Raw genomic sequence first — 15,253 nt, 5'->3', positions numbered from 1 at the left:
CAAAGCCCAAAGGGAGCCGCGCACCGCGCCAGGCGCCACCAATGAAAATAATATACATTGCGCTCTCTCTCCATCTCAAACCAAAAATTAAACTAGGTGGGGCGCAAAATAGACGCCGTACACTTGAAAAGACAAAAGCCCTGGAAGCATATCCAAAATTAACATCTTTTTTCACGGGTGGCGCCGGTGCCGGCGGTGAGTCCGCAGCTAACGTTGCCGGGGATGGCGAAATGGAGCAGGCACTGCCCGTGCGGGCGAAGGGAGTGCTGTGGCTGAGACTGAGAGACGTGAGGCACAGCCAGCAGCGGAAGAGACAGCAGCACAGCTAGCAAATGCCGCTGCGGAACTTGGCCAAGAGAGTGAGAGTGAGACAGAGAGAAGAGCAGGTGGGTCGGCTGCTGACCTGCCTTTAATAGTAAGCCTATCTGATGACGCCGCATTATGGTCGAACCGAATCTCTGACTCAGTCAGAATAGAGTTCGCTAAAAGAGGCCCAAAGCAGCTGATGAACAATATTTTCCCGCAAAATAAAGACTCCCCTCCTCGGAGATTTCGTAAGGAGAACTTTTTCATGACACTTAAAAATGGTGAAAAAATAAAGCGATCGTGGTTATTGTACTCCGAATCTACGGATAGGGTTTTCTGTTTTTGTTGCATGTTATTCGGGAAACGTGATGTCTGTCTGTCAAAAGATGGCTGTAACGTATGGAAACACATCGGTGAATGTCCTAAGTAGCCACGAGCGCTCGAAAACAAAGTGAAATAAATACATGAATTATTTAGGAGTCCACTGTCAAACATGGAGCTAATTGAGAGAGAGCAAAATTACTGGAGGGCAGTGATAACCGGAATTATCAGCATCATCTGTGATTTAGCTGAACGTAACATGGCCTTTCGTGGGACAACAGAAAAACTGTACGACCCCTCCAATGGGCATGTTACGTTCAGCTAAATGACAGATGATGCTGATAATTCTGGTTATCACTGCCCTCCAGTAATTTTGCTCTCTCTCAATTAGCTCCATGTTTTGACAGTCCAAAGTTCTCTTACTGGCCAGTCCAGCCTTAAGAGTGTGCCATTCCTCCATACAATGGGTGTGTGTTTTCGAGCGCTCGTGGCTACTTAGACATCCACCGATGTGTTTCCATACGTTATAGCCATCTTTTGACAGACAGACATCACGTTTCCCGAATAACATGCAACAAAAACAGAAAACCTAGCCGTTTCGATTGCAGAACACTTTACTGGATTTATCCCAGTTGAGTCCACAACAGGCGAAGCACTATGTGATACTTTCTTGGGCCATCTGGAAAATATGGGCCTCAACATTAATGAATGTAGAGGTCAAAGCTATGACAACGGGTGTAATATGAAAGGCAAGAAACAGGGAGTGCAAAAACCCGTGCTGTGGGCCACAGGACCTGTGCTTCTAAAGACCTGCCTTAAATTAACACCGTAGTTATTTGCAAAATTAAATACACACACAGCTTTTTTTCCCCATTTCAAAACAAAACCGTTATAATGACCACTGTCAGCTGTAACGCGTCTTTTCAGAACGTCGCTGGTTAATTGTTAAACAACTCCCATATTTTAATATGATTTGGCTTTTGTATTGTTTCAACAACATTTCATATTCATTTCGACATTGAAATGATGGCACGGGGATACTTAAACGTTGTATTTCCATGACGAAAAAAAATGTTTTCAGAGTGACATGCATGACAGCGCCTGCCACTGAATTTCAGCCAGTGTGCAGCGCGCGCCTACGAGCCGTACAGACCTCGTTCATTCTAGAGCCTGTAACCTGCTTATTTGCCATCGTTGTGTGTGGTCGGTAACGTTGTTATAACCTACATTTAATGTTGGTGTTAACAGCGTACTGGTTTTAAATAGCTGACAGTAATATGAGGCGTTTTATCACATGTGTTTCACCGTTTTGTCCACACGGGGGCGCACTTTCGTTATTTTGCCCTGGGCGCCTGATTGCCTCGCGCCGGGGCTGAGGTAGAACTAAGGTACAGTTTGAAAAGGTGCGTTTTTAGTCACCAGTGTTGTCTAGTTGAGTCATTAAGGGCATTACATTAATGGCATTTGAGCTAATTCACAACCAGCATCTTGACTTGGTCAAAGCTTGCTCCTGCTGCACTGCTCCATTGGAATGACCTGCTCTTTTGCAGCAGGACTCTCATGGGCTCCATAAGAGTGGCATAGTTGGGCACAAACTTGCTGTACCACGCACCAAGTCCAAGAAATGAACGCAGGGGTTGCAGGATCATTCGGCGCATTCAGAATCGCCGTCAGATGCGAGTCATCAGGCTGGAGACCTCCAGGACCGATCTTACAACCAAGGAAACTCCGGGTGGTTTGACGGAGGTTGTATTTGCCCATGTCGAGTTTCAGTCCGGACACCGTTCATCTTTTGCAGCAGCGGACGGAGGTTGGCATCGTGTGCAGTTCCTGAGGATCCGTAGACGATTACGTCGTCACGGTAACACTGCACCCCCTCGAGGCCACTGAGGATCACCGTCCGCCTTTTTCTGAAATGCGGCAGGAATTCTGCAGTAGGGAATTCTGCAGTATGGAATTCTGCAGGACCTGTGTCGGCCTTCACGCATGATGAAAGCTGAGTCCCCTGCTCTCTTCATGCAGCTTCACCTGGTGATGAGCGGATTTGAGATCCAGTGTAGAGGACATGGCAGATCCACGCAGCTCAGGGAGGGTGTCCTCAGTCAGTGGCAAGGGGTGACTATCCACAACCACTGCTCTGCTTGGTTCCCTCAAATCAACACCCGTATGCTGCCTGTCGTCTTCTGAGCGACTATGATTGGAGATACCCATTCAGGCGTGTCAATCCTCTCAATGCTTCCTCCATATTGCTGATTTCACTGGCAACAGCAGCAAGGATTGATAGCGGCAAGCGCCGAAGCTGTTGTTGCACAGGCTTCACTTCCGGACGCACGTTTACTTTGTGCACAAAGTCCTTTGCACATCCAAATATAGCTGGAGTCTCACCTATCTGATTGCATTGAGTGGTTGGAGCTTCGTTCTGATGCACAGACGGTAGTGGTCTCTGCCACCATCTGTCCTCCTTTGATCTGTAGCTGGAGAGCAGCCATTAGGTCCATACCTAGTATGGGTGTTCCTGTTTTCACTACGTCTGTGGACGCACTCCTATCATGGGAAGTAATGTCAGCTTTAAGACACCCAAGTACATTTAACGTATGTGACAAGCTCTGCTTTCGGTTTACCCAGCTTACTTGAGCTAAAGTATTCACTGCATACTCTCTCAGGCAGTACAGAAACACCAGACCTCGTATCAATGAGTAGCTGAACAGAACATGTCTGGGTAGTAGGTGTAGTAATAGTAGCAGTACACATTAGCTTAGCTACATCAGTGGAACAAGTATGTACTGTTAAGCCAGTAACTTCAGGCACAGTGACATTAACAGACTTTGATGAGGCACACTCTAATAAAATGGCCTGTTTTCCGACATGTTTACCATTTGCAGTCTTTGGCAGGGCAGGTTTTATCATTGGCTAGACGGTTGACTGAACCACAACGATAGCAGATGTGAGTCGCATTTCCTGGCTTTTTATGGCTTCATTTCGTTTTGAATTTTGGTTTGCTCACCTGTTTTTTTTTTCACATGAATGGCACCAACATGATTTATATCACCATCAGCCATAGCCTTTGCATCAGCGATAGCAGCTTCCGTTTGCCTAGCAATTTCCAAAGTTTTTGCAAGTGTCAAATTCTCCACCATATTTTCTCTACAACCTACAACTATAGCGCTGCTATATAGTGATCGGTTGACTCACCGACGAGCCCGTTGCCAAAAGCGGTACCTCTTGGCGACAACGTTAAGTTTCGGTGTGAAAAACCGTCAGTTCCTCCGATGGCAAGCAGGTAGTTATCCAATAACTTTTTCCACGCAGCAAACGCGATCGCGTGGGCACTCCAGGAAAACGACAGGAGATAAAGCAAAGAAAGCAAAGGCATCTCTTCCGATACACTGGTATCAGAACTAATTTCACTGCTACACGCGTCGCCACTTTGTTGTTTAGCGGATGCTGAAAAAGAATAAGCCATCAGACACAGAAGTATAGGAACAGGTAACGTCTTTACTTCAGGATTTCTGTAACTCTTCTTCATTAATTTCATCAGGTATCATAACACAATACAGCGCCCTCTAGGGTCTCAATATAGTTTCAGAGCGCCATAATATAATATAGTAACCCAATGCGACATGGCTCAGGCAGCAAGAGCAGTTGTCTGGCAGTCGGAGGTTGCCAGTTCGATCCCCCGCCCGGGCGGTGTCGAAGCGTCCCTGAGCAAGACACCCCCCCCCCTGGTCGGTGCCTTGCATGGCAGCCAATCGCCGTCGGTGTGTCGGTGTGTGAGTGTGTGTATGAATGGGTGAATGAGAAGCATCAATCGTACAGCGCTTTGGATAAAAAGCGCTATAAAAATGCCAACCATTTACTATTTACCGATGCAATACGGAAATAATGCAATGAATGAATGAATATGGAGACAACATCTCCATGCTGTCATCCTTGCCTGCGTGACTGCACCAAGTACTAAACCAGGGGTGCCAATAATTATGGAACTGATATCACTTCTAATTTTAATGAAATTAATGTTTGATTTTGGTCGGTTCCATTAAAACATGAATAACTTCCAGTATTGTTCACGTCTTCACAAGCTTGAGAGAGTTTATCTCAGTATTCATATTTTTAAAGTATTTTTAAGCACTCAGGAGTGCCATTATGCAGCCCATTGCATTTTTATGATTTTACTCATTACTTTCTCCAAGCTCTAGTGACTAAGGTGTTCGCCACTAACACCCGGGAGGTAAAGGACAGGGATACACAGATACGAAATAAGATCTTCTCCCGGAACAGGGGGAGGAACAGAAAATAACCCGAAATAAATTTCAAATCGAAACAGAAATAAAGCCCAAAACGGCAATTAGAAAATAAAACAACCCTTAGAAAAACAGGGCGAACCACCCAACCAAAACAAGTGCTTGTAGGTGCGCACTGACGGTCGCAAACCGGGGATCAAAATAAAGTACAACCTAGCGAAAATACTAGGCACGAAAATAAAACCCTTGAGGCGCAGCTCAGGAAAACAACACAAACCAAAATACATTTACCGGGGACAATGTCCCCCTACCACCGGCTCACACAAGCCCAAAAATAAAGAAGAAAACAGAGAACCTTTAGGAAGGCGTCAGTGTACACAACGCGAATGAAGTCCAGGTGAAAACAATGATCCCCTGCCCTCTGGTGGTCACAATAGGTTTTACCTCCCACCATGACAGTCTCTCTATATCATATAATCTAAGGCTCCAAATCAAGCCTGTGTGTAAAACTATCAATGCAGTTCCACACATTTCTGGGTGGTTTCTGCTTCACCCCAGCGATCTTGTAGAAAACCAAAGGACCGCATACATTATGCCCAAACACAAGGTCATAAACTAATGTGGCTATAAATGAGGAATAAGGTTGAAGACAAAATCCACATACTGATCTTCTGACCTGAGTTTGGCAAAACATCCTCTCAGAAACGGGTATGAACAGACAGATCACATCTTTCTCTCTACACTCACTGCTCTGCTCAGCCTGGCCTCAGTCCAACACCACACCTCCTGCAGCTGTGGGGAGAGCCAGGGAGTCCCTCCCACTCTCTCTGTCAAGCAGTTTCAGAGAAAACGAAACTTCACTCTGTTTGTGTGCGCAGTAAAATAACAATGCCGAGTATCTAGGCGGGTCTGCTCAGAACCAGGAAATATCTAGTGCTATTCACACACAGATTCAGGCAAACTACACCATATTCTGAACTAAATCTGTGTCACTTTGAGCAGTAAAATGGCACAGGCTGCCTGTCTTCTGGATCAGGACCAGTTCAGCTGTTCGATCTGTCTGGATCTACTGAAGGATCCGGTGACTATTCACTGTGGACACAGTTACTGTATGGGCTGTATTAAGGGCTGCTGGGATCAGGATGATCATACTGGTGTCTACAGCTGTCCCCAGTGCAGAGAGACCTTCACCCCAAGACCTGTTCTTGGCAAAAACACCATGCTGGCTGAAGTGGTGGAGAAACTGAAGAAGACAGGACTCCAAGCTGCTCCTCCTGCTCACTGTTACACTGGACCTGGAGACGTGGCGTGTGATGTCTGCACTGGGAGAAAGCGCAAAGCCGTCAAGTCCTGTCTGGTGTGTCTGGCCTCTTACTGTGAAACTCATATCCAATTTCACTATGAATCTCCTGCCTTTAAGAAGCACAAACTGGTCAAAGCCACTGGAAACCTGCAGGAGAAGATCTGCTCTCATCATGACGAACCGCTGAAGATTTACTGTCGTACCGATCAGCAGTGTATCTGTTATCTGTGTACAATAGAGGATCACAGAGGCCATGATACAGTCTCTGTTTCGACAGCAAGAGCAGAGAAAGAAGTAAGTACTGGAACTTACAAAAATAAAATATGCTTAGTTCTTTAGTTCTGTAAGAATATATCAGATATATACAGATATTCCATATATAACAATATTTTAACATATCTTCATGGGCATAGTACAAATTTACATATGATATTACTATTCACTCAATTTTGTTCACACATGTTCCTGAAATGCATCTTTCTGGGGTCTCTAACTTATATACTGGATATATTGGTGTTATGTATTTGTATTAAAGCACTTAAAGAAGAAGCACCGGACAGAGGATAATGTTTTATATTACTTCACTGTCATCGTGTATTTCACAACAACTCCACACAAAAATGCAACACTTCCTGACTACCTCACCTGTCGTATCACTGCAGTTACAGTGCCACCTATTGGCCTGGAATGGGATTAGTTTTCAGAACACAATAATTCATTATATATGGATAAATGGATAAATACAATTTCTGTATTCTGAATGACTGAAGAGACTACATATTGATACAGGTGGGATTATGAAATATAGGTTCTTGTACTGCAACAAGTGTTAAACCTGTTATGTGAGATTCCAATCACATGAACACATTGTTTGGTTGTGGTCAGTACACAGACAGGAGGGCCTGGATGGAAATCAAGTTGTGTTTGTTGTAGAATGGATTGCTTGTCACTGCTTGCTGGGCTGACGATTCAGATTAATTTTGCAATGAGAGCCCTTCTCCAGTGTTGAGCCACTGTTTGACCACTGACTCCACTCTTCTACCTCACAGACTCAGTGCATGAGAGACCCACCCCTCTCTTTCACAGGAAAGGTTTTTATACCCCAGTGTATCACTGTGTGCTGCTCTCAATCACCTCTGCTCTAGACTGTTCAAAATGGCTGTGCTTTCTCATCCTATTATTACCACTCAAAATCAGGAATAACAATTACAATACAATAAACGTACTTTACCAACCTGGCTCTTTAGAAAGTGTCATAAAACTCTAAGCAGTACATGGATGAGATTACAATGTAAAACACATCTATTTCTGAAAACGGTATTGACACAGCAAGTAGCATAGTGAACACAAATCTGTCACAATAATGAAGTTCAGCTAATGCATATAAAGCTTTATAGATTATAAGTTTATCATGATGCTGCAGCTCATTGGAATGCAGGTGCTGTTGCTTAGTGACACATTAAAGTGTAAACAGGGAGGATTTCTGACTCTGGTTTGACATTTAATTTAAATAACAGAAACACAGGAAGAATATCCCAATTCAGCGCTTCCATGTTATTATTGTGATGCAAGAATGGATGTATGGATTAAAATGGGATGTCTGCCCATATTTAGGCTGACACTTGTAGAGAACAGAGAAAGGGGGAATATCTGATCTGAATAAACGGCACATTTCTTACTGGAAGAACATTGTTCCATGTAATTTCTGTCAAAGAGGGATAAACACAGGAAAGATATCCAGGTTCAGTTTTCCATGTGATGTATCATGGTGACTAAATATGTGGGTGTCATGGTGAAACTCTGTCCATAGCTGTACTGAAGCAGGAAAGGAGTAGAGAAAGAGGGAGTATCTGATACATTACATTTTTAGATCAATGGCATTTGGCAGACGCTCTTATCCAGACCCTAGAGGGAAGTACAATTTCAATGCTAACTGTACCAAAAAGATAAGCACTAGGGCCGAATTGATTAATGGATTATATTTATATATAAATTTAAAAAAGTATACCCCATCACTCAAATATATGATACATCCTGTAAAGGAAACAAATGGTTTTGTACAAATGTAAAATGTAAAAATATAATTGCAGATTCTAAGTAACTGAAAGCAGAAAACAAATACTGCTGTTGTGCTGTCTTTGGCTAATGGCTAGCTGCAACAGTCTAAGTTGCTTAGTTACTGAGTTATGATATAGCTTTAGGAGCCATGGTGGATGATGACAGTAGTACATACTGTAGTCATGATATTGTGGAATGATTGATGTATGTCCACAGAAGCAGCTGGGGGCGACACAGAGTAAATTCCAGCAGAGAATCCAGGAAAGAGAGAAGGAGCTGCAGGATCTAAGACAGGCTGTGCAGTCACTCAAGGTGGGTACTGACCAGAGGAGAAGACAACAGCTGGCTGCTGGAAGAGCCATTTCAGGGCTCAGTCAGGGCTCTCCTCCAGTCAGCCAGTGAGGAGCCCAGTGTTGGGCCACTTTCCAGCCCTGTGGGGCTCAATCCCACTGAGCCACACTGTGGGGAACAGGCTGTCTGGGGTCCCAGTAAGAGCTGAGTGAAAGGCCTTGTTAATGTACAGCCCTCCTCTCTCTGTGTCTCCTAACAGCGCTCTGCACAGGCAGCAGTGGAGGACAGTGAGAGGATCTTTACTGAGATGATCCGCTCCATTGAGAGAAGGTGCTCTGAGGTGAAAGAGCTGATCAGAGATCAGGAGAAGGCTGAAGTGAGTCGGGCTGAAGGACTCCTGGAGCGACTGGAGCAGGAGATTGCTGAGCTGAGGAGGAGAGACGCTGAGCTGGAGCAACTTTCACACACAGAGGATCACATCCATTTCCTCCAGGTAACATCACTGGCTCTCTGACAGAGCTGTCTAATGGAGCTGCTCCTGATTCCTCATCTGACTGGAATTTCTGACCCACACTGTGGACATGATCACTTTCTGTTGTCCTATAATCTTGTCATTAGTCTCGTCCAGACATACATTCAGTTACCATCTCTCTCCCATCTTTCTCTCTGTCTCTCTCTCTCTCTTTCTCTCTCATTAGAGCTCTAAGTCTCTCTGTGTCCCTCCTGGACCTGGAGACTTACCCACCATCACTGTCATTCCACACGTCTCTTTTGAGGCTGTGAGGAAATGTGTCTCTGAGCTGAAAGAGCGACTGGAGTACGTCTGCAAGGGGGAAATGTCTAAGATCTCCAGGGCAGGCAGAGCAGTGGGTGTTCATGGCTGCTTTACTGAAGGGGAGACCTGTCCCCTCTGCATGGAGCCCTTTCAGAAGAAGCAGAGGCTGATGTGTACTCATGCCTTCTGTGCAGCCTGTCTGGAGAGATCTGTAGAAAGACTGGGTCTCCAGTGTCCAGTGTGTCAACAAGCACTCAGAGTGCTGGGAGACCAGCCAGAGGGACAGATGACATGGAAAATTTTAGATCTTTTGCATATTGTCATTGAATACAATATTCCTGATGGAATACAGACAGTAAGTAATACTTCTTCATACTTCATGTGAGTGTAATATGTTCTGCAGTATGATGAATGGAGCTCACAGCAATATAAATATATGACTGTAAGTAGCCTATTCATGATATTAGGACTCTTCCCCCTCACACTAGTACAATGTCAGATCCGTACATCACATGACAACAAAGTAAAAACCAGACAAAATAATACATTAAAATAACCTAAATTAAACTACAATACACAGGCCTCCATGTGCTCAGGGATATGCAGGGACAGATGACATGGGAACATTACAGATTTGGAATGACATATTTAAGGATTACATACAATAACCCCAGTGGAATTCAAACAGTAATAAATAAGCATTTATTCAGGAGGGCTTCATATTTCAATAGGCATTGGGTAAAAATGTATTTTGGAGCAGTGTCATGCATCGAGTTCACTGCCAATCGATTTCTTCATGAAGAAAAATCACATTTGCTCACATTCTATGATCACAGTAAGATTGTGCAGTGCGCCAACATGTTATTTTCATTCTGTTATTTTCACCTCATATTATATATTTGCGGCAGCACGGATGGTGCAGTGGGTAGCACTGCCGCCTCACAGCAAGGAGGTCCTGGGTTCGAATCCCCGTCGGCCGGGGCCTCTCTGTGCGGAGTTTGCATGTTCTCCCCGTGTCTGCGTGGGTTTCCTCCGGGTACTCCGGTTTCCTCCCACAGTCCAAAGACATGCACGTTAGGCTGATTGGAGAGTCTAAATTGCCCGTAGGTATGAGTGTGTGAGTGAATGGTGTGTGTGCCCTGAGATAGACTGGCGACCTGTCCAGGGTGTATTCCTGCCTTTCGCCCAATGTATGCTGGGATAGGCTCCAGCCCCCTGCGACCCTGATCAGGATAAGCGGGTTCAGATAATGGATGGATGGATGGATTATATATTTGACAGGTATATAAACATGAACTACTCATAGTATGAGTGCTATAGAGGGTAGTGCTGAAGAGCCCCATAATTATATCTTCATAATCTTTGATTAAAGGAGGTACCAACCCATGCAGCCACAAACTGTAACTGGATTTTCTGGACTTTTCCATCACAGATGGTGGAAAGTTCATTACAGACAGGCAAACAAAAGAGCTAGATTTTATGTAGCATATGAGACTGAATTTGCATGAATCCAGAGGAACAGAGATAGTCTAATAATGTCATATTTAGTGTCATCATCTATACTGTAGAGCATATTTTTTTCCACAGTGTTTTCAAGAGACATCCGGGGTGATCTACTTATAATCAGAATGTCTAATTTGTAGATATTTAGAAAGTCCCCTCATGGTAATTGGTGTTGTATATGAAACATTGAAATAATTCCTTTTCCTCTGCCTGCTTTCAGTCCCACATCTTAAGATTTTGTTGACGAATCCTGGAGTTGATCCTGTGCTTTCTGAAGGGACGATTCCAGTGTAGTTTTCAGCCACTGTGTCGTAGTCTTCAACGTCTGAAACCCTTCACTCGACCTCACCCATTCTTTGTATAAGTGTGTCCATTTTATTGGAGATTTCAGAGATTGCAGCAGATCTAGTCTGTATTTTTGAGTCCAACAGTTTTTGAAAAGATATGTACTGTATGTATGTATGTTATAGTTATGATAAGCACTTTATTGTATGTAATGACTATAATGTAATGTAAAATGTACTGTAATGATCCATACACAGGTTACATCTACTTCCATACAGTTCCCCTTTTCCCTGTGTGTTATATTGTGTGTGCAGGAGGCCCATCCCAACCCAGGGAAGCCCTTCACTGGAATCCAAACACAGGCCTGTTTACCAGAAAGCCCAGTGGGCCATGAGGTGGTGAAGCTGCTACAAAGAGCCTTTGAGCAGAAGCTGATTTTTACTGTGGCTGCAACCCATGGAGCTGCAGGCAGAGTCATCTACACTGACATCCCCCATGCATCATCACCGTACGGTCTTTTAGTGTTATTCACAAAGTTCTGTAACTGCAGGATTTGGTTTATTTTTCAGATTATTTGTATAAATATGGATTATTTTATCGTTAATAATCTCTCAGTTACCAGCAGTATCAGTGTGGCTGTAGAACCTGTGGGTTTCTCCATGTCTCCTGTGTTGAGCTCAGTCCTTCTGCTCCTTGATCAGTGTGTGTTTCTGTCTCACACAGGGGTGAGTGTTACCTGCATGGATTCCTGCAGAGAGTGAAGGCAGTGCTCAGAGCCAAAGGCATTGAATGATGAACTGAGACATCCACTCATTCAGTTATATCTTTTCACTAAAGTTAATAGTTATGGTTGTTTAAACCTTTTCGTCCTCATGACTATTTGTATTTCTAATTGCATTATGTGTACGTATTATCATGTAGGTATTTTATGGAATTCGTCTTGTGTTTTGCATACACATCGACATGTATTTCATATCTACTTTGCTCTCATGTTATTGCTGTAAAAATGTTATGTCTACCGCTGGCCTGCCATCCGAGGGTGGTGTCCTGACATTTCAGTTAATGAAACAAATCAACTTTTCACATCCATCTTCTATCTGTGTATCTGATTCATAAAGGAATGAATTAGCTGCACGGTATAAAGTATACATATGTTCATGGAATATCTCCCCATTAAATGATCAGATGAATTAAAAGGGTAATAAGTAGTAGGGATTCAGATTTGTCTGCTTGGCTCGATGTTAAAGTTCACGGGTGGAGTCAGACTGCTCTATGTCTGTGTAACAGGTGAAGTAATTCCCTGAGTCTGAGGTGGGATTTGAACCCCGGCCTTCTCACCTGTCCAAATTATTTGTTGAACGAACGCGTTACCAGTCAGCTAAAGACAAGCTCGCCTCTAGCCAAGGGCAACAACGTTCTTTTGAATTTGAGGGTTACGTCATCGGGGAGTGTTGTCGCGATAACCTGCTACCAGCCTACGCATTCACCGCACCATCCGTGCTTACTAGCGAACTAGCCGAGCCAACCACACTACATCTGCATGGTCCTAATGCACTGAACCAGCTGCTCCATCAGACTCTCTGACACAAGTGAGCAAGTCAGGGATTTGAGGGCCTTTTAAATGATATTCTGGAAAACTTTGAATACTTCACCCTTTTTTAAAGGTAAAAATACGTACATATTTAAACTTCCAGTGAGGCATTAATGGTTTTGGCCGTATACGTTGGTGTAAACTGGTGTTGGCTCTCCATATTTTATATGATACAGTCCTGTTTCCAACTTGAAATAAAAAATAATCCAGATTCCCAGGAAATGGCTTCAGTACATGTGTGTGATGTGATGTAATTGGTTGTTTTAAGTAACAAAATGTTAAAATGAATACAAAGAAAGATATTGTTGTTTTGCAGTCTGTCTCGAGATAATGGCAAACTGCAACTGTCTGAAGTTTTTTCTCTGGCAGAAAAGTTACAAACCGTTGAAGCATGCATACAGCACACACTTTGTTAACTCCTAATTCCATGTAGGGGCGTCCTGTGGCGTAGTGGTTAAGGTACATGACTGGGACACGCTAGGTTGGTGGTTCTATTGCCGGTGTAGCCACAATAAGATCCACACAGCTGTTGGGCCCTTGAGCAAGGCCCTTAACCCTGCATTGCTCCAGGGGAGGATTGTCTCCTGCTAAGTCTAATCAACTGTACGTCGGTCTGGATAAGAGCGTCTGCCAAAATGCCAATAATATATAATATAGCATATATATATTTGTACTTTGAGCTGTAACCAACGGTGAATGCAGTTTGAGCATGTTTGGCTTTGTGATGACCCAGCTCAATGGTCATGATAAAATGGCAGCCACACAGCTTTAATTTAATGAAGAAAATAAGGCCACATTTATTACAGACGCAATACATTTCGGAAATAATAATTAGATGTGACTGTCTAATGTTGTGTAGGGCTGTTGTGTGTATCAAATGCGAAAGAACGCAAAAACAACAAAAAACAGGTGTCGGAGGGAAGAACAGCTGATTTTAATGGCTTTCAGCCAGCAGGTGCTCAGATGAAGGGGCCAACATTCGAGTGATCAGTTTCACCAGATGACATGAAGGTTTCACCAGATGACCTGAAGGTTTCACCAGATGACATGAAGGCACCCTCTACTGATGTCTATACTTTTGCTCAAGAAGCCCATTTTCTCATTGGCTCCATTCATGTTTGACAGAAAATAACAAATATTTCCACACATATATTGATGCTTTCACTATTTTACATGCAGTGGGCTCCAGAATTATTTAAATTATCTTCATTCTAAGCGGACCTTAGAATAAATGATTTTTCTTTTTTATTATTACCTACTGCGCATGTTGATCAATGAAATAACATCCAGTGCCTGGTGCTACAACTCTGCAGCAACATGCAGTCTCACAATAGTTCATTTACTTCACAAAATGCATCAAAACTAGTTTTTTTGTCATTCACAGAACAAGGATCTAAAAAACGCCAACAACCAGTGGCATTACAGTAGATGCACTATTTTCTGTCAGTTATTTGCAAATTAAACATATAGATTTTGGTGGTTCAGCCTGATATTGTTTTAAAAGCAATGAAAAAATCATTCCGTTTGGTCCACATACAGTGCTCTTGTGCCAACTGTGTGAAAAGTTAAACTCTGTATCAAGAAATGCTTGTTGCAATTGTAAAAAAAATGCTTGTTGTAATTGTAAAAAAAAAAAAAAACTGTGAAAGAAACGTTTGTTGTAATGATATATTTTTACAGCATTCTGATTTTGTTCAATGATTCCACTCTCTTCTACTGTTTCCACTATTCCCTTTATTTAGAACCACACAAAAAAAAACATTTTCAAACATGTATCACGTATTCTAACTGCAATATTAAAATACTGTAAAAACAACTAAACAGTGAAGCTACAAATATCTTTTATATATATGATCTAAACCAGTATTTAACGATAAATGAGGTACTTGACCCAGTTTGATATGAATGCACAATGCATGTTTTGAACAGGCAAGCAGGCTGTGTTACAAGTGCTTTCTCTTTTGAGTCTTGTGTCGAAGGTTTTGAAAATTGAGCACAAACTTGTGAGATTAGTGCCGAAGTGATTGTAAAAAACTGTAATATACAATTCTCAAGCTTTTGGTGTTTTGTGGAGAAGTACATCATTAGGGCACGCCTGGTGCAGGAGCGCCCTCTGGTGCACAATTACATTCACACAAGCCCCAAGAATTCAAGGCAAATACACTCAGTATAAATACTTTATTGGCTATTTATTAATCTCATTAAGCTTTTTGCTGCTCTAGCCTAGCCACTGAGAGGTTTGACGCGTTTTGGGACCCCCTCGAAAACGAGAGGATACCTCTCAAAGGGTTTATCCCGTTACAATAAATGTCCTTTTATTATGCGTTGTGTGTTCAGAGATGCTCTTCTGCATACTACTGTTGTACTGTGGGGTTATTTGCGTTACTGTCACCTTCCTGTCAGCTTTGACCAGTCTGGCCCTTCTCCTCTGACCTCTCTCATGAACAACGCGTTTTGTCTGCAGAACTGCTGCTCACTGGATGTTTTTTTGTTTTTTTGCACCATTCTCTGTAAACTCTAGAGACTGCTGCGTGTCGAAAACCCAAGAGATCAGCAGTTTCTGAGAAACTCAAACTGCC

General features: G+C 43.1%; 1 protein-coding gene across 1 annotated transcript; it reads left to right on the top strand.

Annotated features, from left to right (window-relative positions):
• The first annotated feature begins 5,744 nt into the window (after nt 1-5,744).
• Nucleotides 5,745-14,495, top strand: LOC133127773 (E3 ubiquitin/ISG15 ligase TRIM25-like). Its single transcript, XM_061240931.1, has 6 exons — nt 5,745-6,465; nt 8,446-8,541; nt 8,780-9,013; nt 9,219-9,650; nt 11,398-11,591; nt 11,807-14,495. Exons 1-6 carry the CDS (start codon nt 5,875-5,877, stop codon nt 11,874-11,876), a joined length of 1,617 nt encoding a protein of 538 aa, XP_061096915.1. The 5' UTR covers nt 5,745-5,874; the 3' UTR covers nt 11,877-14,495.
• Nucleotides 14,496-15,253: the final 758 nt, after the last annotated feature.

The sequence above is a fragment of the Conger conger genome, chromosome 4 (assembly GCF_963514075.1).
Source record: "Conger conger chromosome 4, fConCon1.1, whole genome shotgun sequence".
NCBI classification, from domain to species: Eukaryota; Metazoa; Chordata; class Actinopteri; order Anguilliformes; family Congridae; genus Conger; species Conger conger.
This window is presented reverse-complemented; position numbering and strand designations above follow the sequence as displayed.